Here is a 21,384-nt window from a genome sequence, read left to right as displayed (position 1 = left end):
ATCATATTAGAGAATCAGAGATCAATAAGTTATCAGAAAAAAACTGTCCACCTCAGGGCACTCTCTCCGAGATCGTCACATGTTTTCTGTTATTATTAAGTAAAGCATATGTGTAGATCGCCATACTCAGAACTAAAGCATGTACCTTTTCTTTTATTCTGACTTTACTTAACTATCTTTACAGAGAATAAAAGACCCTTCTCTAAACAAAGATTTAACTTCTCTGTATGAGATAAAACCACCAGCAGCAACAAAGGTCCATATAGTCAAAGCTATGGTTTTTCCAGCAGTCATGTATAGATGTGAGAGTTGGACCATAAAGAAGGCTAAGCCCTGAAGAATTGATGCTTTTTAACTGTGGTGTTGGAGAACTCGTGAGAGTTGCTTGGACTGCAAGGAGATCAAACCAGTCAATTCCAAATGAAATCAACCCTGAATATGCACTGGAAGGACTGTTGCTGAGGCTGAAGCTCCAATACTTTGGCCACATGACTTGAAGAGCCAACTCACTGGAAAAGACCCTGATGCTGGGAAAGATTGAAAGCAAAAGAAGGGGGCAGCAGAGGATGAGATGGTTAGACAGCATCACCAACTCAATGGATATGAACTTGAGCAAACTCTGGGAGATAGTGGAGGACAAAGGTGCCTGGTGTGCTGTAGTCCATGGGGTCTCAAAGAGTTGGACACAACTTAGTGACTGAAAGACAACAACCACCACCAGCAGCATAACACAACAACAATCACCAGCAGCATAATATGATCACTATTACTATTCTCTACTACTCTAGGTACTAGGAGTGGTTTTCTTTTACAAACTTCTGAGAACATTACATTTCTTGGTTCTAACATAATGCTCTTCCAGAAGTTTAAATGGGAGTAAGAGTCATTGTTCTGTCTATCAGAATGGGCTTCTATGAACATAGTTAATGATAAATGGAAAGATGCATCACAATAAGAAAAATCAAAACTAACACAAAATAGCATCCTTATTTTGAGTTGCATCTGCTCGAACTCTTCCTTTATATGGCCAGTTCCTTGAACAAAAAGACTAACTGCTTGAACATAGAGACTAAATCTGCCTTTCATATATTTAATATCTCCTAAAGGAAATACGAGCTCTGGGTTGGGAAGATCCCTTGGAGAAGGGAAAGTGAAAGTGAAGTCGCTCAGTCGTGTCTGACTCTTTGTGACCCTGTGGACTATAGCCCAACAGGCTCCTCAGTCCATGGGATTCTCCAGACAAGAATACTGGAGTGGGTTGCCATTTCCGTCTCCAGGGGATCTTCCCAACCCAGGGATCGAACCCAGGTCTCCCGCATTGCAGGCAGACGCTTTAACCTCTGAGCCACCAGGGAAGCCCAAGCGAAGTCGCTCAGTCGTGTCCAACTCTTTGTGAACCCATGCCTACCAGGCTCCTCCCTCCATGGGATTCTTGAAGGGAAGGGCTCCAGTATTTTGGCCTGGACAATTCCATGGACTGTATAATCCATGAGGTTGCAAAAAGTTGGACACCACTTAGTGACTTTCACTTTTACTTTCAAAGAAGCTACACAAATGCCAGAAAAAAATCAGCATTAGTTAAGAATGGTTTAGCTAAATGCAAAGAAAGTGCTAATTCTTACTTGAAATTTGCTATATTTTCCAAGGATTAGTACTTAACTTAAGAAAACACCCTGATTTGTGGTTCTTTTATGGAGAAACTGAAATTTTGGGCTCCTTACTTTATTTCCCAAGCTTTGATTAAAATAAAGATAACAGTAAAAATAAATAAATAAAAAAGAATGGCTTAGTTAAACTATAGCTCTAGGACACAGATTTAATGTAATTGCAGTTTGAAATAACATATTTATACATTAAACTTAGACCTTTCTCTCTATAAAACTGGTAAGTTCTACCTATACAACCACTGTCAATTTTTCAAAAAGATTTTAATCAACTATTTAAAATTCAGTTGTTCAAGGAATTTCCCAGTGGTCCAACAGTTAGGACTCTGAGCTTCCAATGCAGGGGGTACATTAGTTCCCTGGTTTGGGAACTAAGATCCCACAAGCCAAAAAAGTATTCAACTGTTCAAAATTTCTATGTATTTTACTTCTGAGACATCCTATAATTATATTTTTTCTAATCCACATTATAAACACCAAAATCTGATATGTATAATAAATTTTTAAATCTTAATTAAATGTTTAAAACACTGCTTCTCTACTTTTAGCTACTAATTTTGTCTGTAAATAATGCATTCATTTGATGATAAGTATACCTCATCAAAGAGATCACAGGATCTATAGGGAGGACCTCTTTCTGAAACAAAACCTGCAAATGCCATTCCATTGAGAACTTTAGTGAGGAAATCATTCTCAACTAGACCACGCTGTCCCAAGAAAGCTGTCTGTAAAGAAAAACAATGTGAAATGAATAATGAATAAGTTATCACTTAGTAATGAATGAATAAATGGTCAAAACAGACACATACTAGAAAGATCAAAGCCTGAATAAACGTCTTCATGCATAAGTATGTTGTTATAAAATACATTTCTCTCTAAAAGGGCTTTGATACCTGAAATACTACATATATTGAATAAAAATAAACCTGTCTGTAAAGCAGGAGCAGAAATCAGAAATAACCTCAATTTTAAAAGAAAAATCAATTTAAAGTTAACATATTCTAAAGGAAAATGTATCAGTTCCACAGTATTATTAAAAATTATCAGACACCTGACACTAACACAACACTGTAAATCAACTACATGCCAATAAAAATAATTTAAAAAAGAAAAAAATTATCAACTAGCCACACAAAGCAGAGATATTAAATAAAAAAATTTGATAGATTAAACTCAAAATACATGGCTAGAAAAAGATTGCCAAATTCTTTTAATTAAATTAGAGTTTACATTTTGGACAGACACAGTATAGTATTAGATCTTACCTTGTGAAAATGTATTACTGGTTCTGCGTGAATTCTTATAAGCTGTAAGCATGATCTATATCCTTGGAAAAGTTGTGCAAATAATCTAAGAAAAACTGCACGCACTTCCTTATCCTGAAAATATAAGAAGAAACATGATAACTGAATTTCTTAAAAAACAAAAGAAAAATCACAAATTAGAAAGTTGTAAAGAACCTGAGAGATTATTCAATAAATCTGTGCTTCCTATGCAGAAGTCTCATTTGTAGCAGAACTAAGTAGTGGGCATCTAGTCTGTGCCACAGTTGGACAGTGTAGGCTGTTAAATAGTTCCTTTAAAAACTGAACCTAGTAAAACTTTCCTCTAGTACATCCAATTTTCCTCGCAGAAAAAAACATAAATCAGAGAGTCTCTGCTTTCACCATGTTAGAGAAGAGCATATTTCCCAAGACATTTGATTTTTATCGCCATCGAAAGAATTACTGTCACAAATACAAAAGAAAAAACTCAAGACTATTTTAAAAGCTTATGATATTATTCCAAAGTTTATACTACTTCTAAAAATCTATTCTTACATTAATAAAGTATGACTTGAAAGTCTGTTTTGATAATTCAGATTTTTAAAAAATCATAGTTCATGTTTGGGAATGCATGTAAGAATTAAAGATTTTAAAATTTAAAAAATAAAAAACTAAAATTAAAAAAAAAAAAAAAGAACTCTAAGGAAACTCTCAGATTTAGTCGATCCCTTATTTAATAGATGAAGAAATAGTTAAAAATGCTTCATAACTCATCAAAGGTATGCAGTTCTATAACTTTCCATACTAGCCACAAAGCTCATCAATAAGAAATGCACTGATCAAAATAAAACAGGGGTCTCTGCTGTAAGTCACTCTTTTATGACTTTCAATTGGAGCTACATTTATCCACTCACTCAAACTTGATTTTCTCCTGTGACCAACGATCTCTGTTTCCATTTTTTATAAGCTTCCCTTTTTTATCCTTGCCTGACCCTTTCGATTTGATGCTTGGCACAACTTTTCAGGCTCTAATCTAGGTTCTGATTTTTTTGTCCCATACTTAGTCATGCCTCCTCAGAGCAAACAGTCTTAGCCTACTCCTCTCCCAATCAATGTACTGCCTGTGGCTTCCCCTTCAGGAGGTCACAAGGTCAATCAGTGGCAATTCTCCTAATTTCTAATTGGGCACACCTTTACTAGGCTGTCCATCTAACTCTCACTATACTTAGCTTCTTTGAAAAATATACAAAGAAAAGCAACTCTTTTGAAAAACATCAATTTTAAATATTAAACTTCTTACCAGCATTTTTGAGTGGGATAAAGCTGTTCGTGGAGGGGGAAAAGCATGATCTGCTACTTCCAAATCTGGGTGTAGAATCTAAAGCAAAGAAGCTCTGTTATGTAAAATACCAATAAAACCTATTATTTGATCTACTGGTGGCATTAAGATGAAACAGTCTCAGTATGTGAATTACAATATATTCACTCCCTCCAGGAAAACATTAGCTGAGGCAGCTCTGCAGGTACTATGTGAAAAGATAGTCAAGAAAAAAATATTCAATTAAAATATCTGTTACAGGGAAACACACATAGTTTGGTTTCATTTATTTGAATATAGCCGATCCCTTCTCCAGGGGATCTTCCTAACCCAGGGATCGAACCCAGGTCTCCCACATTGCAGGTGGATTCTTTACCAGCTAAGCCACCAGGGAAGCCCAAGCATACTGGAGTGGGTAGCCTATCCCTCCTCCAGGGGATCTTCCTGACCTGGGAATCAAACTGGGGTCTCCTGCATTGCAGGCAGATTCTTCACCAGCTGAGCTGACAGGGAAGCCAAATACCAAGCCACCAGTATCACCAGCCGAATACCAAGCTACTACTATATATAGTAGTATACCATATACATATATTTCATTTATACGATATAAACAGAAATGAAAATGTAAAGTTCTGAAATACACACTGAAACATAAAATAGTAGTCACCTCTGAGAGAGGATCGTCTAGGGCAGAGCTATTTATCCATACAGTTGAAAATTTAAAGCATTTATTTTTATGTTTTTTAAATATAATTAAAAATTAATTAATGAAAATACTGAGAAGAAACAGAATAAGTTTGTGAACCTCACAGTCCAGAGGGGTGACAGTATAACACAATGTGACAAGTGTTATAAATATATAAAATAATAATATGTGAATATAAAGTATAATTAATTCAACCCCAAAAGAGAAGGCAACATTTGTGTTAGGCTTTGAAGGAAGGCAGGCTGAGGGGGCATGTGGGAAAGACACATCCATGCAGGGCTTACACAGGGAAAATAATTCTGCATCAGTAAGCAGCAAATTTTTGTCTTTGCAGAATTACTTTCAAATACCGAAGATTTGGTATTATATTCTTACAATAGACCAAAAAGCTCAAAACAATACTTATGAATGACACCAAAATATCAATAATATTTATAATCTAGTCATCAAATCATTATCACAGTATAGGAACATCTTCGTGTCTATAAAAATGTCCCTGATTACCACACTGTGTAATCATCTGATTATGATTATTTACTGACCAAATGAAGCTGATATACTTGTATGTCAAATCTCCCACACAGTCCATCAAATATGGTATCTTTTTAGTCCTATACGCTTATGTACACTGTAGCATATGATCCAACAAAGTGTTTGAAGACTGCATAAACAGGCATACTCAGTTTTACCAACTCTGCATTTCACTCATTGTCAAATTTGGTGGCACAAGCGTTGAAGGTTAAGGTTTAACAGGGTGCAGCAAAACCTCTACCAAAAGCCACGGGCTTAAGAACTAGAATCTTAACCTATGTTAATTTTGGTATTTAATCCCTCAATAATTGAAAACATCATTAAGTAAATGTACATTAATATTTTTAAACTTATTTAATATTTCTAGAAACAAAATAAAACTTTTTCAGTCACTCAAATACTATGTTCTTAGCTTTTGCTATATCCATATACCACCGACGTAATTGTTTAGCTAATGTTTTTATTTGAAATGTCTTTAACAACTCATCTCTTTAACTCTAGTATTTTCTTAGAAGATATCATCTGTGAAATCACAGGTTTTGTATGCTATTTTTAATAAAATAAACATTATAATAAATATATAACTATTAAAATTTAAAAGTTGCCACATACCACCCTAAATCATCTCCATACTTCACTCTGGGAAAGAGGTATTTGTCATCCTTTATATAAAGCATTCATCCTACCGATAATGACTAAGAAACAGAGGATGGAATGTGATTTGCTCAAAAATACCCAGTGGCAGGATGCTGACTGGAATTTAGGTCTCCTAAATTCTAACCTAGTATGCTTTTTACTCTATCACACTTGGTATTCCAGATTACAAATTATATTGGGAACAAGTCAGTCTTCTCTAAAAGTTCCCATCCTACACACCACTACAACAACGTAAGGACCAACACAACTTTGGAAATTTCTGAAAATAAAACCCCTCTTGGTAATCCTAGACTTCTGAGTTCCTATCTAAGTTCCTATTTAAGGGGGGAAAAAGATTTTAAACAGCTCAGACTAGAACACTACTCAAGAAAAATATGTAAGCCTTAATTCTAGTAATAGCTTGAAAGGGAATGAAGAATTTCTAAGTTTCAAATTTCTGATGATGGATAAGTGGGCTACTAAAAGGTTGTCAATAAAATAAATACTGTGCTTCGAGCTTTTAAAAATAAACAAAGGTTGACAAAAAATAAATTTGTTTCAATGAGAAACACTCAGATCACAAGATTTCTTATAGCTTCAATGCAAAGAATACTGACATTTATCAGTAAGTCACATCTTTTTGTAGTATGCTGGAAACACTGGCCAGTCCTCATCACACTGCTTTGCAAGAAGCACATGTACCACAGAGAAATGAGATGTCATTGAGAAAGGTGAAGGAAAACGAACAGGTGCTAGCTTCTAATGAGAGAAGTTAGGAGATTCAAGGATTTTGAGGCATAGTCTGGTCTTATTTTCAGAGGTGTGTTTCTAATACCTAGAATAAATATTCACTTAGGATTCAGAGTATACTCTTTAGATAATATTTTGTAAATTATCCTATTCTAACACTATATGAGAATACATATATATATTTTAAGAACATATAACTCATTTTTAAGTAATTACACTGTCAATGAATGATATCCAATTACCTTAGTTTAGATTTAAATCAAGAGAAAAATACTTCAAGAAATTAAGTAAATTAAGAAAGAATATATCATACCAAAGAAAGAGCTGCTTGAGTCTGTTGTAGAAGTGGTTCCGGAAGGGAAGAGAGGTGAATACATTCAGGAATTTTAATAGTGCCTCCATCCAAGTCAGCTATGATTACATCTAACTGAAGAAAATTAAAAAAAATCTAATTAATAAAATGTCTTTCTAGATTGATTTTCAGCTACTGTATATTTCCCAGTTTCCTCTGAAATTAGATGTGGCATATGACCAAGTTTCTGCTAAGGGAACATTAAAAGTGATGTGCACATTTTCAGGCATTCAAAACAGAGGTCCAGTCAGGCCCTCCTATGCTTTCTTTCCTCTTACTATCGCTGAAACTATGAACTAACAACCCAATCTTGAACACATTCAGAGGATGACAATGCCTAAGTGGATTCTAGTGGAGAAGCAAGAAGCAAAGAAGCATGATCCTTCCTTGAATGAGTTCATGGAACAAACTGGTCTGACATAATGGAACACTTCTACAAACTGCTGCATGAGTGTTAAATAAAATTCCATTTTGTTTAAGCCATTGCATTTTGCATGCTTTATTATAGTAGTTCAGCCATATCCTAAATAACATAGTAATCGTAAGAGTTAACAAGCAAAGCAACTAGTATATATTGAAACAGCACTGTTCAGGTAGCTAAATCACTAATGTTTAGCATTTTACAAAATCTATTTTAAAATAACATGAAAAATGTAATAGAGAAACCAGTCAAAATTATGGAAGGTATTATGTTGCTAACAGGATTAAAATTAATTCTAATTTATTCAATGAAAAGTTAAATTCACTTCTGTCAATATTTGGTTTGTCTAACTTCCACAGACTGTTTTTATTTACTGGGGAAAAAACTGCCTACAAACCAAATGAGTGAGTTTTTAATTAGTACTAATGAGGTTTGACTTAATGCTTATGCATTTACAGGTATTTTTATATGTTGATATCAAAGTTAAAAAATTATCAATATATAAAGTCAGAAAAAAGAATGAGGGTCCTGTTTATAACTGCAATGTGCAATCGTCTTCTGTCAGTTTAAATGACAATTATGATTTGACTACAATTGTAATTATACAAAAGTACCTACAGAGCTTACCTCTTCACTGGCATTTATAACTAAAATCAAATTAGAATAACAAACTCTTTAGGATTTATGAATCACAGATGTCATATAACCCAACCTTTCAATGAAGAATTTTTCTTAAATTCCCTGAAAAGTGTCATGCAATCTGTCTTTGCACTCTACTTAGAGTACTCTTCACATAAGGAGACACATTCATCATCACTGGGCAGCTCTATTTAGTTGAAAATTCTTAGACCAAGCAGAAATTTGTTTCTATATCCACTATACCCACTGATTCTATTTCAGCCTCTACCCCGTCTTTCTATGACAGCTACTTAAATATTAATCTTTAGCTATCAAATAACATTAGGTTATTACCTGTGAACATTTTCTTAGGCCCTCAAAGAACATGGTTTCTAAACTCTTGAAATCCTAAATGTCCTTCTATGAAGTCCCAATTTTGTTACAGTCCTTCTTAAAGCACACTACAGAGAAGTAAACTTGTTTTTAAGAGCTGGTTGAATACAGAGTATTACTTTCTCTCCTTTAGTATTTCCACTTAGTATTAAGAACAGAATAATCTGGGGGCGGTGGGGGGGAGCTCACAATAAACTTGTATTCCAACAAAACCCTTCATTCCTTTGCAAATGCTTTTTGCTTTCTGCAAGTGAAAAAGTGAAAGTAGCTCAGTTGTGTCCAACTCTCTGTGTACCCATAGACCATACGGTCCATGGAATTCTCCAGGCCAGAATACTGGAGTGGGTAGCATTATCACAGACCTCATTTCAAAATGTGATTAAAGCACTCATAATAAAAGCATAAATAGACTGCTAAAAATGGATAATTTTATCTTCCTTTCTCATATGTGAGATGAAGAATATAGAAAGATAAATTTAATATGCCAAAAGAGGGAAATTTTAAAAGATTAATGAATTCACTTTATAAATCTCCTGTACTTGCTATGAGGAAATATTAATGTATTTCGGTTTTTTAATGATGCTGTGCTTCCAGCCAATCCTTTCTATTGGGAATGGAACAGATTTGAAAATAGTAATTAATTGAAGTGGTATAGGACTGAGGAGGTCATGGCAACCCACTCCAGGATTCTTGCCTGGAAAATCCCACAAACAGAGGAGCCCGGCAAGCTACAGTCCATGGGGTTGCACAGAGTTGGATACGACTGAAGCGACTTAGCAGGCAAGCAGGACTCAAAGAAATGTAAGAAACCCCTGATCTCAATAACTAGCAATTTAAAGATGAATACTTACAAGTTCATGAACATCAGTTTTAAAGACAGAATGTACTCCAATAATGAAAGGTGTTGGGGAACTCAGAACTTCCAGGAGCTGAGCCGGGAGAATAGGAATATAAGGGTAACTAGAAATAATAAAAATACATGTGAGAAATATTTGTTCTTCCATAATACAACATACCTTTCTTTCATTTTTATACTTTTTGAATTTTAGATTATCTATGTTTAGAAATTATCAATAATATTCTCAGAGTTGTTAATATTAAATTCTTGGGAGGAAAAGAGATTTTAAAGATTCTTCATGTGAAAGGTATGATCTGATATAAGAAGATATGAAGTAAGCAGGGCAGGTTTCTTATGTCTTACCCCTCTAGGCAAGCAATCTCTTTAAGTTTTTCAAACTTGCTTGAAAGAATTTTTCCTTATATAGACATCTGACATCAGCTGGTAACACTGACTTCCTGATGGAACAACCCCCACCCCCCACATACTGGTGATAATGTATTTCTCTATATAAAACAATCATTTGAGTTACATTTTCTCTACTTGATTTTTATATTTGGTAAGAATGGCAAGGTACAAAATTAAAGTTTAGAATGCTCTCTTATCTGGAGGTTTAAAAAAAGCACACAGGTTAAAAAATATTTTTAATAAAATCTGTAGACTGTCTAAATTTTTTCTAGGTCACTGTGATTAACAAATTGATAAAAAATATTAGAATAAAATATTGTACTTACAGCACTCTCAGTCATCACTGTTTTCCTTTATACTTTTTATTACAAAAAAATTAACATCCCTCTCTGCCCCCAAAAGAGAGGGGAAAAAAGGACGATAAAGCCTCACGTATTTAATCAGCTTTGACAATCACCAATGCATGGTCACATATATATTTGTACGCATTTTTGTTCTTTTTCCTACCACATTATTTGGATCAAATCCCAGATACCATATCACATATACATAAATACTTTAGTATATATCTAAAAAAGGGAAGGGCTCTTTTAAAGGTAAAACTATAATACCACTATAACTGCCTGAATTAACAATAATTTCTTAATATTAAATAATCAGTACTATCTTAAGACTTTTATCTCCAACTATATTCAAAGGGAATTAAATGTTGCTGACAATACTATTTAAATTGATTACTTTTTCATGAAAGGAATCAACACTCAATAATAGGCAACTTGGAAAAGTTCCAAATTCCAGGCTAGATTTCTATCAGAATCATGACTCATAACAGCATAACTTTGTAAAATATGCCCTTGTTGTTCAAAACTGTTGTGAAATGATGCTTTAATTGGTCATTGATAAGTAATGCATAATCTAGGAATAAATAAAAACACCAAATAAAAACCCTCACCTATATTTAAGAGGAAACATTAATGACTCCAGGGCTCTACAAGCATCACTAAGTCTCTGGAAACTTGCAGAATGGAAGAGAACCTTATTTTCTGTAAGGACTGCACAAAAGAGGCTGAGGACATTTTGAATTCCTGAAAACACAAAGAGCAAATGCTTACCAAATGCATTTAGTTTTATTATGTGCTGCCAAGAAACATAGCCTTAGAATTACATGCAATGAAAAAGCCAACACTTAAAAAATCTCTGAAGAAAAATATTTAGTTAAACCATGAATTCCAAAGAGCCTATGGGTATTTGTTTTCCCAAACTTTCAGTTTTGTTTGTCTTATTCTTCAAATCAGTGTACACTCACTGAATATATTAGTTAATTGGAAATATACTATTACCTTCTTTTCAACTTCATCTCCAAGGTCTGTACTTAAATTTCTATTTTAGATGCTTGGCCTTTTTCTAACTTTTTTCCCTTTTAAAGTTAATTTGTCTGAGGTTAACATAACCAAACCAGTTTTGTTCTTGAAATTTTCCTACTATATCTTTTTTCCAACTTTTTACATCACCCTTTCTCTACTTCTTGGAAATAGCATATAGTTGACAATTTTTAAAAAATCTCCTCTAAAAGCAAGAAAAAAGCAACATAGGAGAATAATATGAATTTATAATTTACATTAAGAGGAAATCAAAATGGCTGATTAACATGAAAAGAAGCTCCAACACTTTTAATAATCAGAAAAATTCAAACGAAAAAATTCAGGACGTATGATTTTAAACCTACTACAATAGCCGAAATTAGAATTTGACAATTCTAAGGTTTTATGAAGATGGTAGGGAAAGGATCATATACACTGCTGTGATGAATATAAATAAAGTCAAGATGCACAGGCACATACCCTGGTATCTAGTAAATGCAGTAATTTTAATAATTCCATTTTGAGTTATTTATCATAGAAACTTTCATGTGTACCCAAGAAGATAAGGTACAAAGAGGAACATTGCAGAAGTATTTAAATAATGAAAAAAGTGGATACATCCCAAATATAAGAATGAAAAATAAATTGTAGTAAAATTTTAAGTTGAATTTACTTAAAGTTAAACTTCTGACTGAAGATGGCAAATGTTGAATAAAACAAAAAAACTAAAACTAAAACTTTATTATTCAAAATTTATAAAGTGAAATAATTATTAAAGAAATTTAAACATTTTCAAGTGATACGGCTTTGGTAGAGGGTAGGTCTATAACATTTACACCTGTGACTTTAAGATTAAAACATTACTAAAACTTTAGGGATACCTTTACAACCTGAAAATAAGAGAGCTAGTGCTAATATATCAACGTAAACAACTCTCCCAAATATAATGTTGAATGAGGAAAGTATGGTATAAAGTGATTCTATAGAATGATAGCATTTATATATTGCTTAAAACCATACAAAATGCTACTATATACCGTTCAGGTATATATCAGTACAAACATAGACTATATAAAGATATATCCATGAATAAAGAGAACCGAATAAAGGATAGTATTATCTCTGGGATGAGGTGGCATACGCAAGAAGTTTCAGCTATATTTATAATGCCACATTTATTAAACTGAATAACATGTGTGTGTTCAGTTGTTCAGTCCTTTTGGACTCTTCGTGACCCTGCGGACTATAGCCCTCCAGGCTCCTCTGTCCATGGAATTTCCCAGACAGGAACACTGGAGAAGGCTGCCATTTCCTTCTGCGCAGGGGATCTTTGCAACCCAGGGACTGAACACGTGTCTCTTGTGTCTCTAGCACTAGTAGGCAGATTCTTTACCACTGAGCCACCTAACAGATAACATTAAATATTTTTCTTTAGAAATAATTAAAGCTTACAAAAAAGCTCCAAGAACAGAGTACCCAAATATCCCTCACAATGACTCACCTAATGTTGAATTTTGCTCTATTTGCTTTAACATTTGTACTTTATGTGTAAGCATACCTTGCCTCTTTCTAAAATCACACACACATTTTCTGACCCATGTGACTGTACACATCATGACATTCACCCTTAAATATGTCAGCATGTTTTTCCTAAGAATAAAGATAATATCTTCCTTAAGCGCAGTATGTTTATCCCCCTCAGCAAATTTAACATGTTGCAATATTTTAAGTCTAATCCAAAATCACTGCAGATGGTGACTGCAGCCATGAAATTAAAAGATGCTTGCTCTTTGGAAGAAAAGCTATGACCAACCTAGACAGCATATTCAAAAGCAGAGACATTACTCTGGCAACAAAGAAAGGTCCGTCTAGTCAAAGCTATGGTTTTCCAGTAGCCATGTATGGATGTGAGAGTTGGACTATAAAGAAAGCTGAGCACCGAAGAATTGACGCTTTTGAACTGTGGTGTTGGAGAAGACTCTTGAGAGTCCCTTGGACTGCAAGGAGATCCAACCAGTCCATCCTAAAGGAAATCAATCCTGAATATTCATTGGAAGGACTGATGCTGAAGCTGAACCTCCAATACTTTGGCCACCTGATGTGAAGAGCTGACTCATTTGAAAAGACCCTGAAGCTGGGAAAGATTGAAGGCAGGAGAAGGGGACGACAGAGGATGAGATGGTTGGATAGCATCACTGACTGGATGGACATGAATTTGAACAAGCTCCGGGAGTTGGTGATGGACAATGAAGCCTGGCATGCCGTAGTCTATGGGGTCACAGAGTTAGACATGATTGAGTAGGTAAACTGAACTGAATATTTTAAATCTAATCTTACATGTGTATTCTTGTTTCATTCTGACACAAAATTATTCTTTGTAACTTCTCCCCTACCATCAGGATTCATTCAAAGCTTAATATTTCATTTAGGTGTCCTGTTTCTTTGCTGTGCTGTGCTTTGTTGCTTAGGATGGAGCATTTCCACAGCATTAAATTATTTTCATTGAGATGAAATTCACATACCATAAAATTAACCATTTCAAAGAGAACAATTTACTGATTTGCTTACTGAATCATTCCAAGGAGTATATCCTACTCAATCACATTCTATGATTCTTTACCATATTGTAGAATTTGGTTTGCCAATATTTTGTTGAAGATTTTTGCATCTAAATTCTAAGTGCGAAACCTGCAGCTTCTTTTTCTCATAGTGTCCTAATACCATAGTGGTATTAGGGTAATGCTGGCCTTGTAAAATGAGTTTGGAAGAGTTCCCACTTCTATTTTTCAGGACAGTCTCTAATATACAGCTATTAATTCTTCAAATTTTTCATTGGATTCATCCAGTGAAGCCGTATGGTCCTGGACTTTTATTTTAGGGATGTTTTTGATTACTGATTCAATCTCCTTGTTAATAACTGTCTTGTTCAGACTTCCTATTTCTTTATTATTCTGTTTTGGTAGGTTTTATGTTTCTAGGAAGTTATTCATTCTTCCAGGTTATCTAATCATTGGTGTGATCACAGTAGTTGCTTATCATCCATAGTGTTTCTGTGGTATCATCAGTAATGACCCTTCTTTCATATTTGATTGTATTTGAGTCTTCTCTTTTTTTTCCCTAGTCTAGCTAAAGGTTTATAATTTTACCTATCTTAAAAAAACAGCTTTTAGTTTCACTCATCTTTCCTACTGTCTTTTCATTCTATTTCATTTATTTTTGCTCTGATCTTAAGTTATTTCCTTCCTTTACTAACTTCAGACTTCATTTGTTCTTCTTTTTCTAATTCCCTGGAAGGTAAAGTTAGGATGTTTGAGACCTTTCTTTTTTCTTAATGCAGATATTGATCACCATTAACGTCCCTCTTACATCTGAATTTGCTGCATTGTGGAAGTTGTGGTGTTTGCTTTTCCATATTCATTTGTCTCATGATACTTTTGATTTCCCTTTTGATTTTTTCACTGACCCACTGGTTAAGAACATTTTGTGTAATCTCCATACATTTTTGAATTTACAAGTTTTATTCTTGTATTGGTTTCTAGTTTTTCTTTTTTTAAGATAGTCTTTACTATTATGATTATAATCAGTCTTTACTATTAGGATTATAAAATGCTTTTGCAAATCACATTCAACCAGTTAGAAATTAGCACTTAACATTCAGCAATAATCAGAACTCTCATTTATTCCCCCATTACCTGCTTATTTATATATCCATCATCAATATAGACTCATGGATTTCTATTTTTTTATTCCAACATTCTATAGGTTATTACTGATCTTAACTATGTTTGTGCGCATTGAGTCCTAAACTTAGACAACGGTCACCCCTTTAACCTAGTTCTTGTGTCCCTATGATATGAACCCTTTCTTTTTTAAGTTCTTTCTCACTTTCTAGCTTGACAAAATAATCCAGGCTCATACTTTACCTACTCTGTCCCTGCTCTGAAGTTAGTCACTTCTCCAAGGAGGCCTGGTTCCTTCCATTAAAAGCCATTAGAAATGGCTTTTAAAAATCAAGAATTGAGGGTATTAGGGTAAATGTTAGATCATTTCTGCCAAGGTATCTTTGTTTTGGGGTTACTTTTACAGATAAGAGTAGATACATGCACATATATGAACACATATACATGCATATAACAGACATACACATACATATATACCCATACACATGTATTTGAGAAATCCAAGTCCATATCATTACTTTCAGTTCCAATCTATTCTCGCAGAGTCTCCTGACTCCAATACATAGTTGTATGTTCCTTTTTCCAATGAAAACACTGGATCCTATGGACATAAACACATTTATTCATTTGCTAAATCTTATATTGAGGGCTTCCCTGGTGGCTCAGATGGTAAAGACTATGCCTACAATGCAGGAGACACAGGTTCAATCCCTGGGTTGGGAAGTTCCCCTGGAGAAAAGAATGGTTATCCACTTCAGTATTCTTGCCTGGAGAATTCCATGGACAGAAAAGCCTGGTGGGCTACAGTCCATGGGGTCACAGAGAGTCGGACACACAGATGACACCAACCTTATTGCAGAAAGCAAAGAGGAATTAAAAAGCCTTTTGATGAAGGCGAAAGAGGAGGGTGAAAAAGCTGGCTTAAAACTAATATTAAAAAAACAAAGATCATGGTATCCAGTCCTATCACTTCATGGCTAATAGATGGGGAAACAGTGAAAACAGTGACAGACTTTATGTTCTTGGGCTCCAAAGTCAATGTGGACGGTGACCACAGCCATGAAATTAACAGACACTTGCTACTTGAAAGAAAAACTATGACCAACCTAGACAGTGTATTAAAAAGCAGAGACATTTCTTTGCCTACAAAAGTCCGTCTAGTCAAAGCTATGGTTTTTCCAGTAGTCATGTATGGATGTGAGACTGAGCGCCCAAAGAATTGATGCTTTTGAACTGTGGTGTTGGAGAACTCTTGAGAGTCCCTTGGACTACAAGGTGATCCAACCAGTCCATCCTAAAGGAAATCAGTCCTGAATATTCATTGGAAGGACTGATATTGAAGCTGAAGCTCCAATACTTAGGCCACCTGATGAGAAGAGCTGACTCATTTGAAAAGACCCTGATGCTTGAAAAGACTGAAGGCAGAAGAAGGGGATGACAGAGGATGAGATGTTTGGATGGCATCACTGACTCAATGGATATGAGTTTGAGCAAGCTCCAAGAGATGGTGAAGGACAGGGAAGCCTGGTGGGCTGTAAGCCATGGGGCTGCAAACAGTCAGACATGACTGAGCGACTGAACAACAGCAGCCTCGCTCTATAATCTAGGTTTCCTGGTTCAATGGATAGAGCCCGGCCTGGGGGAGCAGAGCCCTGGATTCCTGTTTTGGTTGTCCCTAACTTTCTAGGTGACTTTATTATTCATTTATTCAACAAACATTTACTGTGTGCCTACCATATACCTGACACTTTCCTGAGCCCTGGGGCATGCATTAGCCCACAAAACAGTCACAGTTCCTGTCTTACTAGAGCTAACGGCTGAGTAAGGAGAGAGACTGCAGGAAATTAACAAGCAACCTGCCCTCCAAACCTTCATTTCCCAAACCTTACAACTCCATATACATGTGGAATCCAGGAAAATGGTACAAATGAACCTATTTGCAAAGCAGAAACAGACACACAGATGCACACAACAAAGGTATGGACACCACTGGGGAGAAGGGGATTTGGGATGAACTGGGAGATTGGGACTGACATATACACACTACTAAGATAACTGAGGAGAATCTAGTGTGTAGCACAGGGAACTCTACTCAGTACTCTGTGGTGACTTAAATGGGATAGAAATCCAAAAAAGAGAGAATGTATGAATACATATAGGTGATTCACTCTGCTGTACAGTAGACACTAACACAATATTGTAAAGCAAGTACATTTTGATAAAAGTTTAAAATAAGACAGTGGAGTTTATTTGCTTTTGTATGTCTTCAGTTTTAATATATTTTGTTTCTTTTGATCATGATTGATCTAATACTATTTTCTGAAGATGTGAGACCTAAGCAAGTTTGAAGAAGTCAAAACTTGAGAATTTGCTGTACCATTTTAACAACTTTTTGTGGGTCCAAGTATTTAAAAATTAAAATTTATATTTAAAAAAGTCTGTAGTTGTATTAATTTCCCATGGCTATTATAACAAATTTCCACAAACTTAATGGCTTAAAACTCAGAAGCCCTACTCCTGGGTTTCCCAGCTTCTAGCAATTGCCTGCATTCTTGAGCTCATGGCCCCCTTCCATCATCAAAGCTGGTAAGGTTGGTTGAGTCTTTCCCTCTTGTGTGAATCAGAGTGCACCACTCTCACACTATATCTCCCTCTTCCATCTTTTAAGGACCTTTATGGTTACACTGGGCCCACCTAAAGGAATTGACACTCGAGTTGCAGTTTTAAGGATAAGCAGAAGTTACAGTTAGGGAAAAGAGATCACTAAGACTTTCAAAGTTGACAGAAGACCACATGCAAAGAAACAAAGGACTGAGGGAAGAAAAGGCATTCAGAAGACCTACAAGGAGTTTTGCCAAGGGCAGGTTCATGAAGAGTCTGTATACCATTAGGAAGGAATCCAAACTTTTTCCCTGAAGACTCTGGGGAAGAACTTTTCTCTCTCTACTCCCCTCTGAATCCACTGTAATACCCACAAAAAAAAAATCCATTTTGATAATCTCAGAAAATAAAAGTCATGGCCAGCATCATGTAGTATTAGATAAAAAGTGAAGAAGGAAGGTATGCAGCTCTCCTTAGACAGCTTACATTAGTAGAATCAATTGGTGACAGCAAGGAGTGAAATATTACACTATATTTACTACTAAAGGCTAACATCTCATATATTAGAATTGAGTTAGGGGTAACAGTCTAATGCTTAAAAGGTAAGTTTCTCATTATCCAGGAAATTATTTCAGTTCGGTTGCTCAGTTGTGTCCGACTCTTTGTGACCCCATGGACTGCAGAATGCCAGGCTTCCCTGTCCATCACCAACTCCTGGAGCTTGCTCAAACTCATGTCCATCGAGTTGGTGATGCCATCCAACCACTTCATCCATAATATAAAATAAAATTTACCTGTGACTAACTAATGGATAGCTTAAATTTTGCATTTTTAAACATCACATGCTTTAAGTTTTAGATAATTAACAATCTCAGATATTTTAAGAAATTACATTGGTGTTTTTATTCCTAACTAGCAACACTTGTTGCTGGCTTCATTTTCCTTGAACTGCTAGTCATAATCAGTTTTCTAAATAACCTTGAATGTTTCCTAGTCTTCAGTAGCCAATGTCTATCCAAAGCTACACAATAACAGGAGAGAAAAACAGTATGAAAAGCAAACATTCCAGTGATAATTTCTACTGATTTGACTACAATGATACATACACATCCTGTTGACTATCCAAATAGTAAAACATTTTGAAAAATTACTTCCTGATCTTAACTTTTGTTTGGGGGTTAAAGATCTAAAATTCACAACATCAAACATTAATGAAGGTATTTGTTTCTTGCTTTGAAAAAACAACACCACAAACTTCTCTCCAGAAACCTCCGCTTCTAATAAAGATATACTATACAAATAAAAATTATGTCTCAGCTTTCAAATGGGCAAATTGAGGAATTGAAGGTCCTGGTTTTCTTGGCAGGTTTTATTTCCAAAAGCCTTAAATAATTTACTATAATTCTGCCAATCCACAATGGAGAAAATGTTATAATGGTCATGGCTTAACAAAAGTCATGAAAAAGGATATTTCTCATTCATTTGATCAATATTTGTTGAAAGCCTACAAGAAAAAGAAATGCAACAAGGCATAATGGTTGTCTGAGGAGGCCTAACAAATAGCTGAGAAAAAGAAGAGAAAGGAAAAGCAAAGGAGAAAAGGAAAGACTTGAATGTAGAGTTTGAAAGAATAGCAAGGACAGATAAGAAAGCCTTCTTAAGTGAACAATGAAAAGAAACAGAGGATAACAAAGAATGGGAAATACTACAGATCTCCTCAAGAAAATTAGAGATACCAAGGGAACATTTTATGCAAAGATGGGCACAACAAAGGAAAGAAATGGCATGGATCTAACAGAAGAAGAAGAAATTAAGAAGAGGCGGCAAGAATACAGAAGAACTGTACCAAAAATGTCTTAATGACCTTGATAACCACAGTCGTGTGGTCACTCACCTAGAGCCAGACATCCTGGAATGTGAAGACAAGTGGGTCTTAGCAAGCATTACAACAAATGAAGCTAGTGGAGGTGATGGAATTCCAGCTCAGCTATTTCAAATGCTAAAAGTTGATGCTGTTAAAGTGCTGCATTTAATATGCCAGCAAACTTGGAAAACTCAGCAGTGGCCATGGGATTGAAAAAAGTCAGTTTTCATTCCAATCCCAAAGAAAGGCAATGCCAAAGAATATTCAGACTACCACACAACTTCACTCAATTCACATGAGTAATGCTGGTAATGCTCAAAATCCTTCAAGACAGGCTTCGCCAATATGTGAACCGAGAACTTCCAGATGTACAAGCTGGATTTAGTAAAGGCAGAGGAATCAGAGGTCAAGTCGCCAACATCTGTTGAATCACAGAAAAAGCATTCCAGAAAAACATCCAGGAATTCCAGGAAAACATCCACTTTTGCTTTACTGACTACAGTGTTGTGACTGTATGGATCACAACAAACTGGAAAATTCTTAAAAAAGTAGGAATCCCAGACCACCATATCTGCCTCCTGAGAAATCCGTATGCAGGTCAAGAAGCAATAGTTAGAACTGGACGTGGAACAATGGACTGGTTCCAAATTGGGAAAGGAGTACATCAAGGCTGTATGTTGTCATCCTGCTTATTTAACTTATATGCAGGGTACATCATGAGAAATGCTGGGCTAGATGAAGCACAAGCTGGAATCAAGATTCCCAGGAGAAATATCAACAACCTCAGATATGCAGATAACACTACCCAAATGGCAAAAAGCAAGAGGAATTAAAGAACTTCTTGATGAAAATGAAAGAGAAGAGTGAAAAGCTGGCTTAAAATTCAACATTCAAAGAATTAAGATCATTGCATCTGGTCCCATCACTTCATGGCATATGGATGAGGACGCAATGGAATCAGTGACAGACTTTATGTTCTTGGGCTCCAAAATCACTGCAGGTGGTAACTGTAACCATGAGATTAAAACACGCTTGCTACTTGGAATAAAAACTATGACAAACCTAGACAGCATATTAAACAGCAGAGATATCACTTTGCCAACAAAGGTCCGTCTAGTCAAAGCTATGGTTTTTCCAGTAGTCATGTATGGATGTGAGAGTTGGACCATAAAAAAAGCTGAGCACTGAAGAACTGATGCTTTGGAACTGTGGTGCTGGAGAAGACTCTTGAGAGTCCCTTGGACTGTAAGGAGATCAAACCAGTCAATCTTAAAGGAAACCAACTCTGAATATTCACTGGAAGGGCTCATGTTGAAGCTGAAGCTCCAATACTTTGGTCACCTGATGTGAAGAACTGATTCACTGGAAAAGACCCTGATGCTGGGAAAGATTGAAGGCAGGAGGAGAAGTTGACAGCAGAGGATGAGATGGCTGGATGGCATCACCACTTCAATGGACATGAGTTTGAACAAGCACCAGGAGTTGGTGGGAAGCCTGGCATGCTGCAGTTCATGGGGACACAGAGTTGGACATGACTGAGCAACTGAACAATAACCACCACCACTATGCTCCAGATACTAGGAATACAATAACGAAGAAAAATAAAATCCCTACCCTCTCAGATTATCTAATACTTTATACAGTTAAGTTCTGTAACTACCATTGAGAGGCAATGTTTCATATTAATTACAAATTCAGTATATTATTTCCAAATATGTTATAAATGGAAATCTTCTAAATAAAAAAATAACTAAGAAATGTAACTCAATTGGGCAACTATCGGTTCGGTTCAGTTCAGTCACTCAGTCGTGTCCGACTCTTTGCAACCCCATGAATTGCAGCACGCCAGGCATCCCTGTCCATGACCAACTCCCGGAGTTCACTTAGACTCACGTCCATCAAGTCAGTGATGCCATCCAGCCATCTCATCCTCTGTTGTCCCCTTCTTCTCCTGCCCCCAATCCCTCCTAGCATCAAA

General features: G+C 35.6%; 1 protein-coding gene across 4 annotated transcripts in view; it reads right to left on the bottom strand.

Annotated features, from left to right (window-relative positions):
- Nucleotides 1-21,384, bottom strand: part of SBF2 (SET binding factor 2) — a 500,673-nt gene that overhangs the window by 215,875 nt on the left and 263,414 nt on the right. For all 4 annotated transcript variants that reach the window (XM_069554404.1, XM_069554405.1, XM_069554406.1 and 1 more), the window contains exons 7-12: nt 10,853-10,985; nt 9,506-9,614; nt 7,184-7,297; nt 4,230-4,307; nt 2,930-3,043; nt 2,261-2,389 (exon numbers count right to left, since the gene is read on the bottom strand). In XM_069554404.1, the coding sequence (XP_069410505.1) occupies nt 2,261-2,389; nt 2,930-3,043; nt 4,230-4,307; nt 7,184-7,297; nt 9,506-9,614; nt 10,853-10,985 (677 nt within the window). The remainder of the gene's footprint in view (nt 1-2,260; nt 2,390-2,929; nt 3,044-4,229; nt 4,308-7,183; nt 7,298-9,505; nt 9,615-10,852; nt 10,986-21,384) is intronic.

Source organism: Ovis canadensis, chromosome 15 (genome assembly GCF_042477335.2).
Source record: "Ovis canadensis isolate MfBH-ARS-UI-01 breed Bighorn chromosome 15, ARS-UI_OviCan_v2, whole genome shotgun sequence".
NCBI lineage: Eukaryota > Metazoa > Chordata > Mammalia > Artiodactyla > Bovidae > Ovis > Ovis canadensis.
This window is presented reverse-complemented; position numbering and strand designations above follow the sequence as displayed.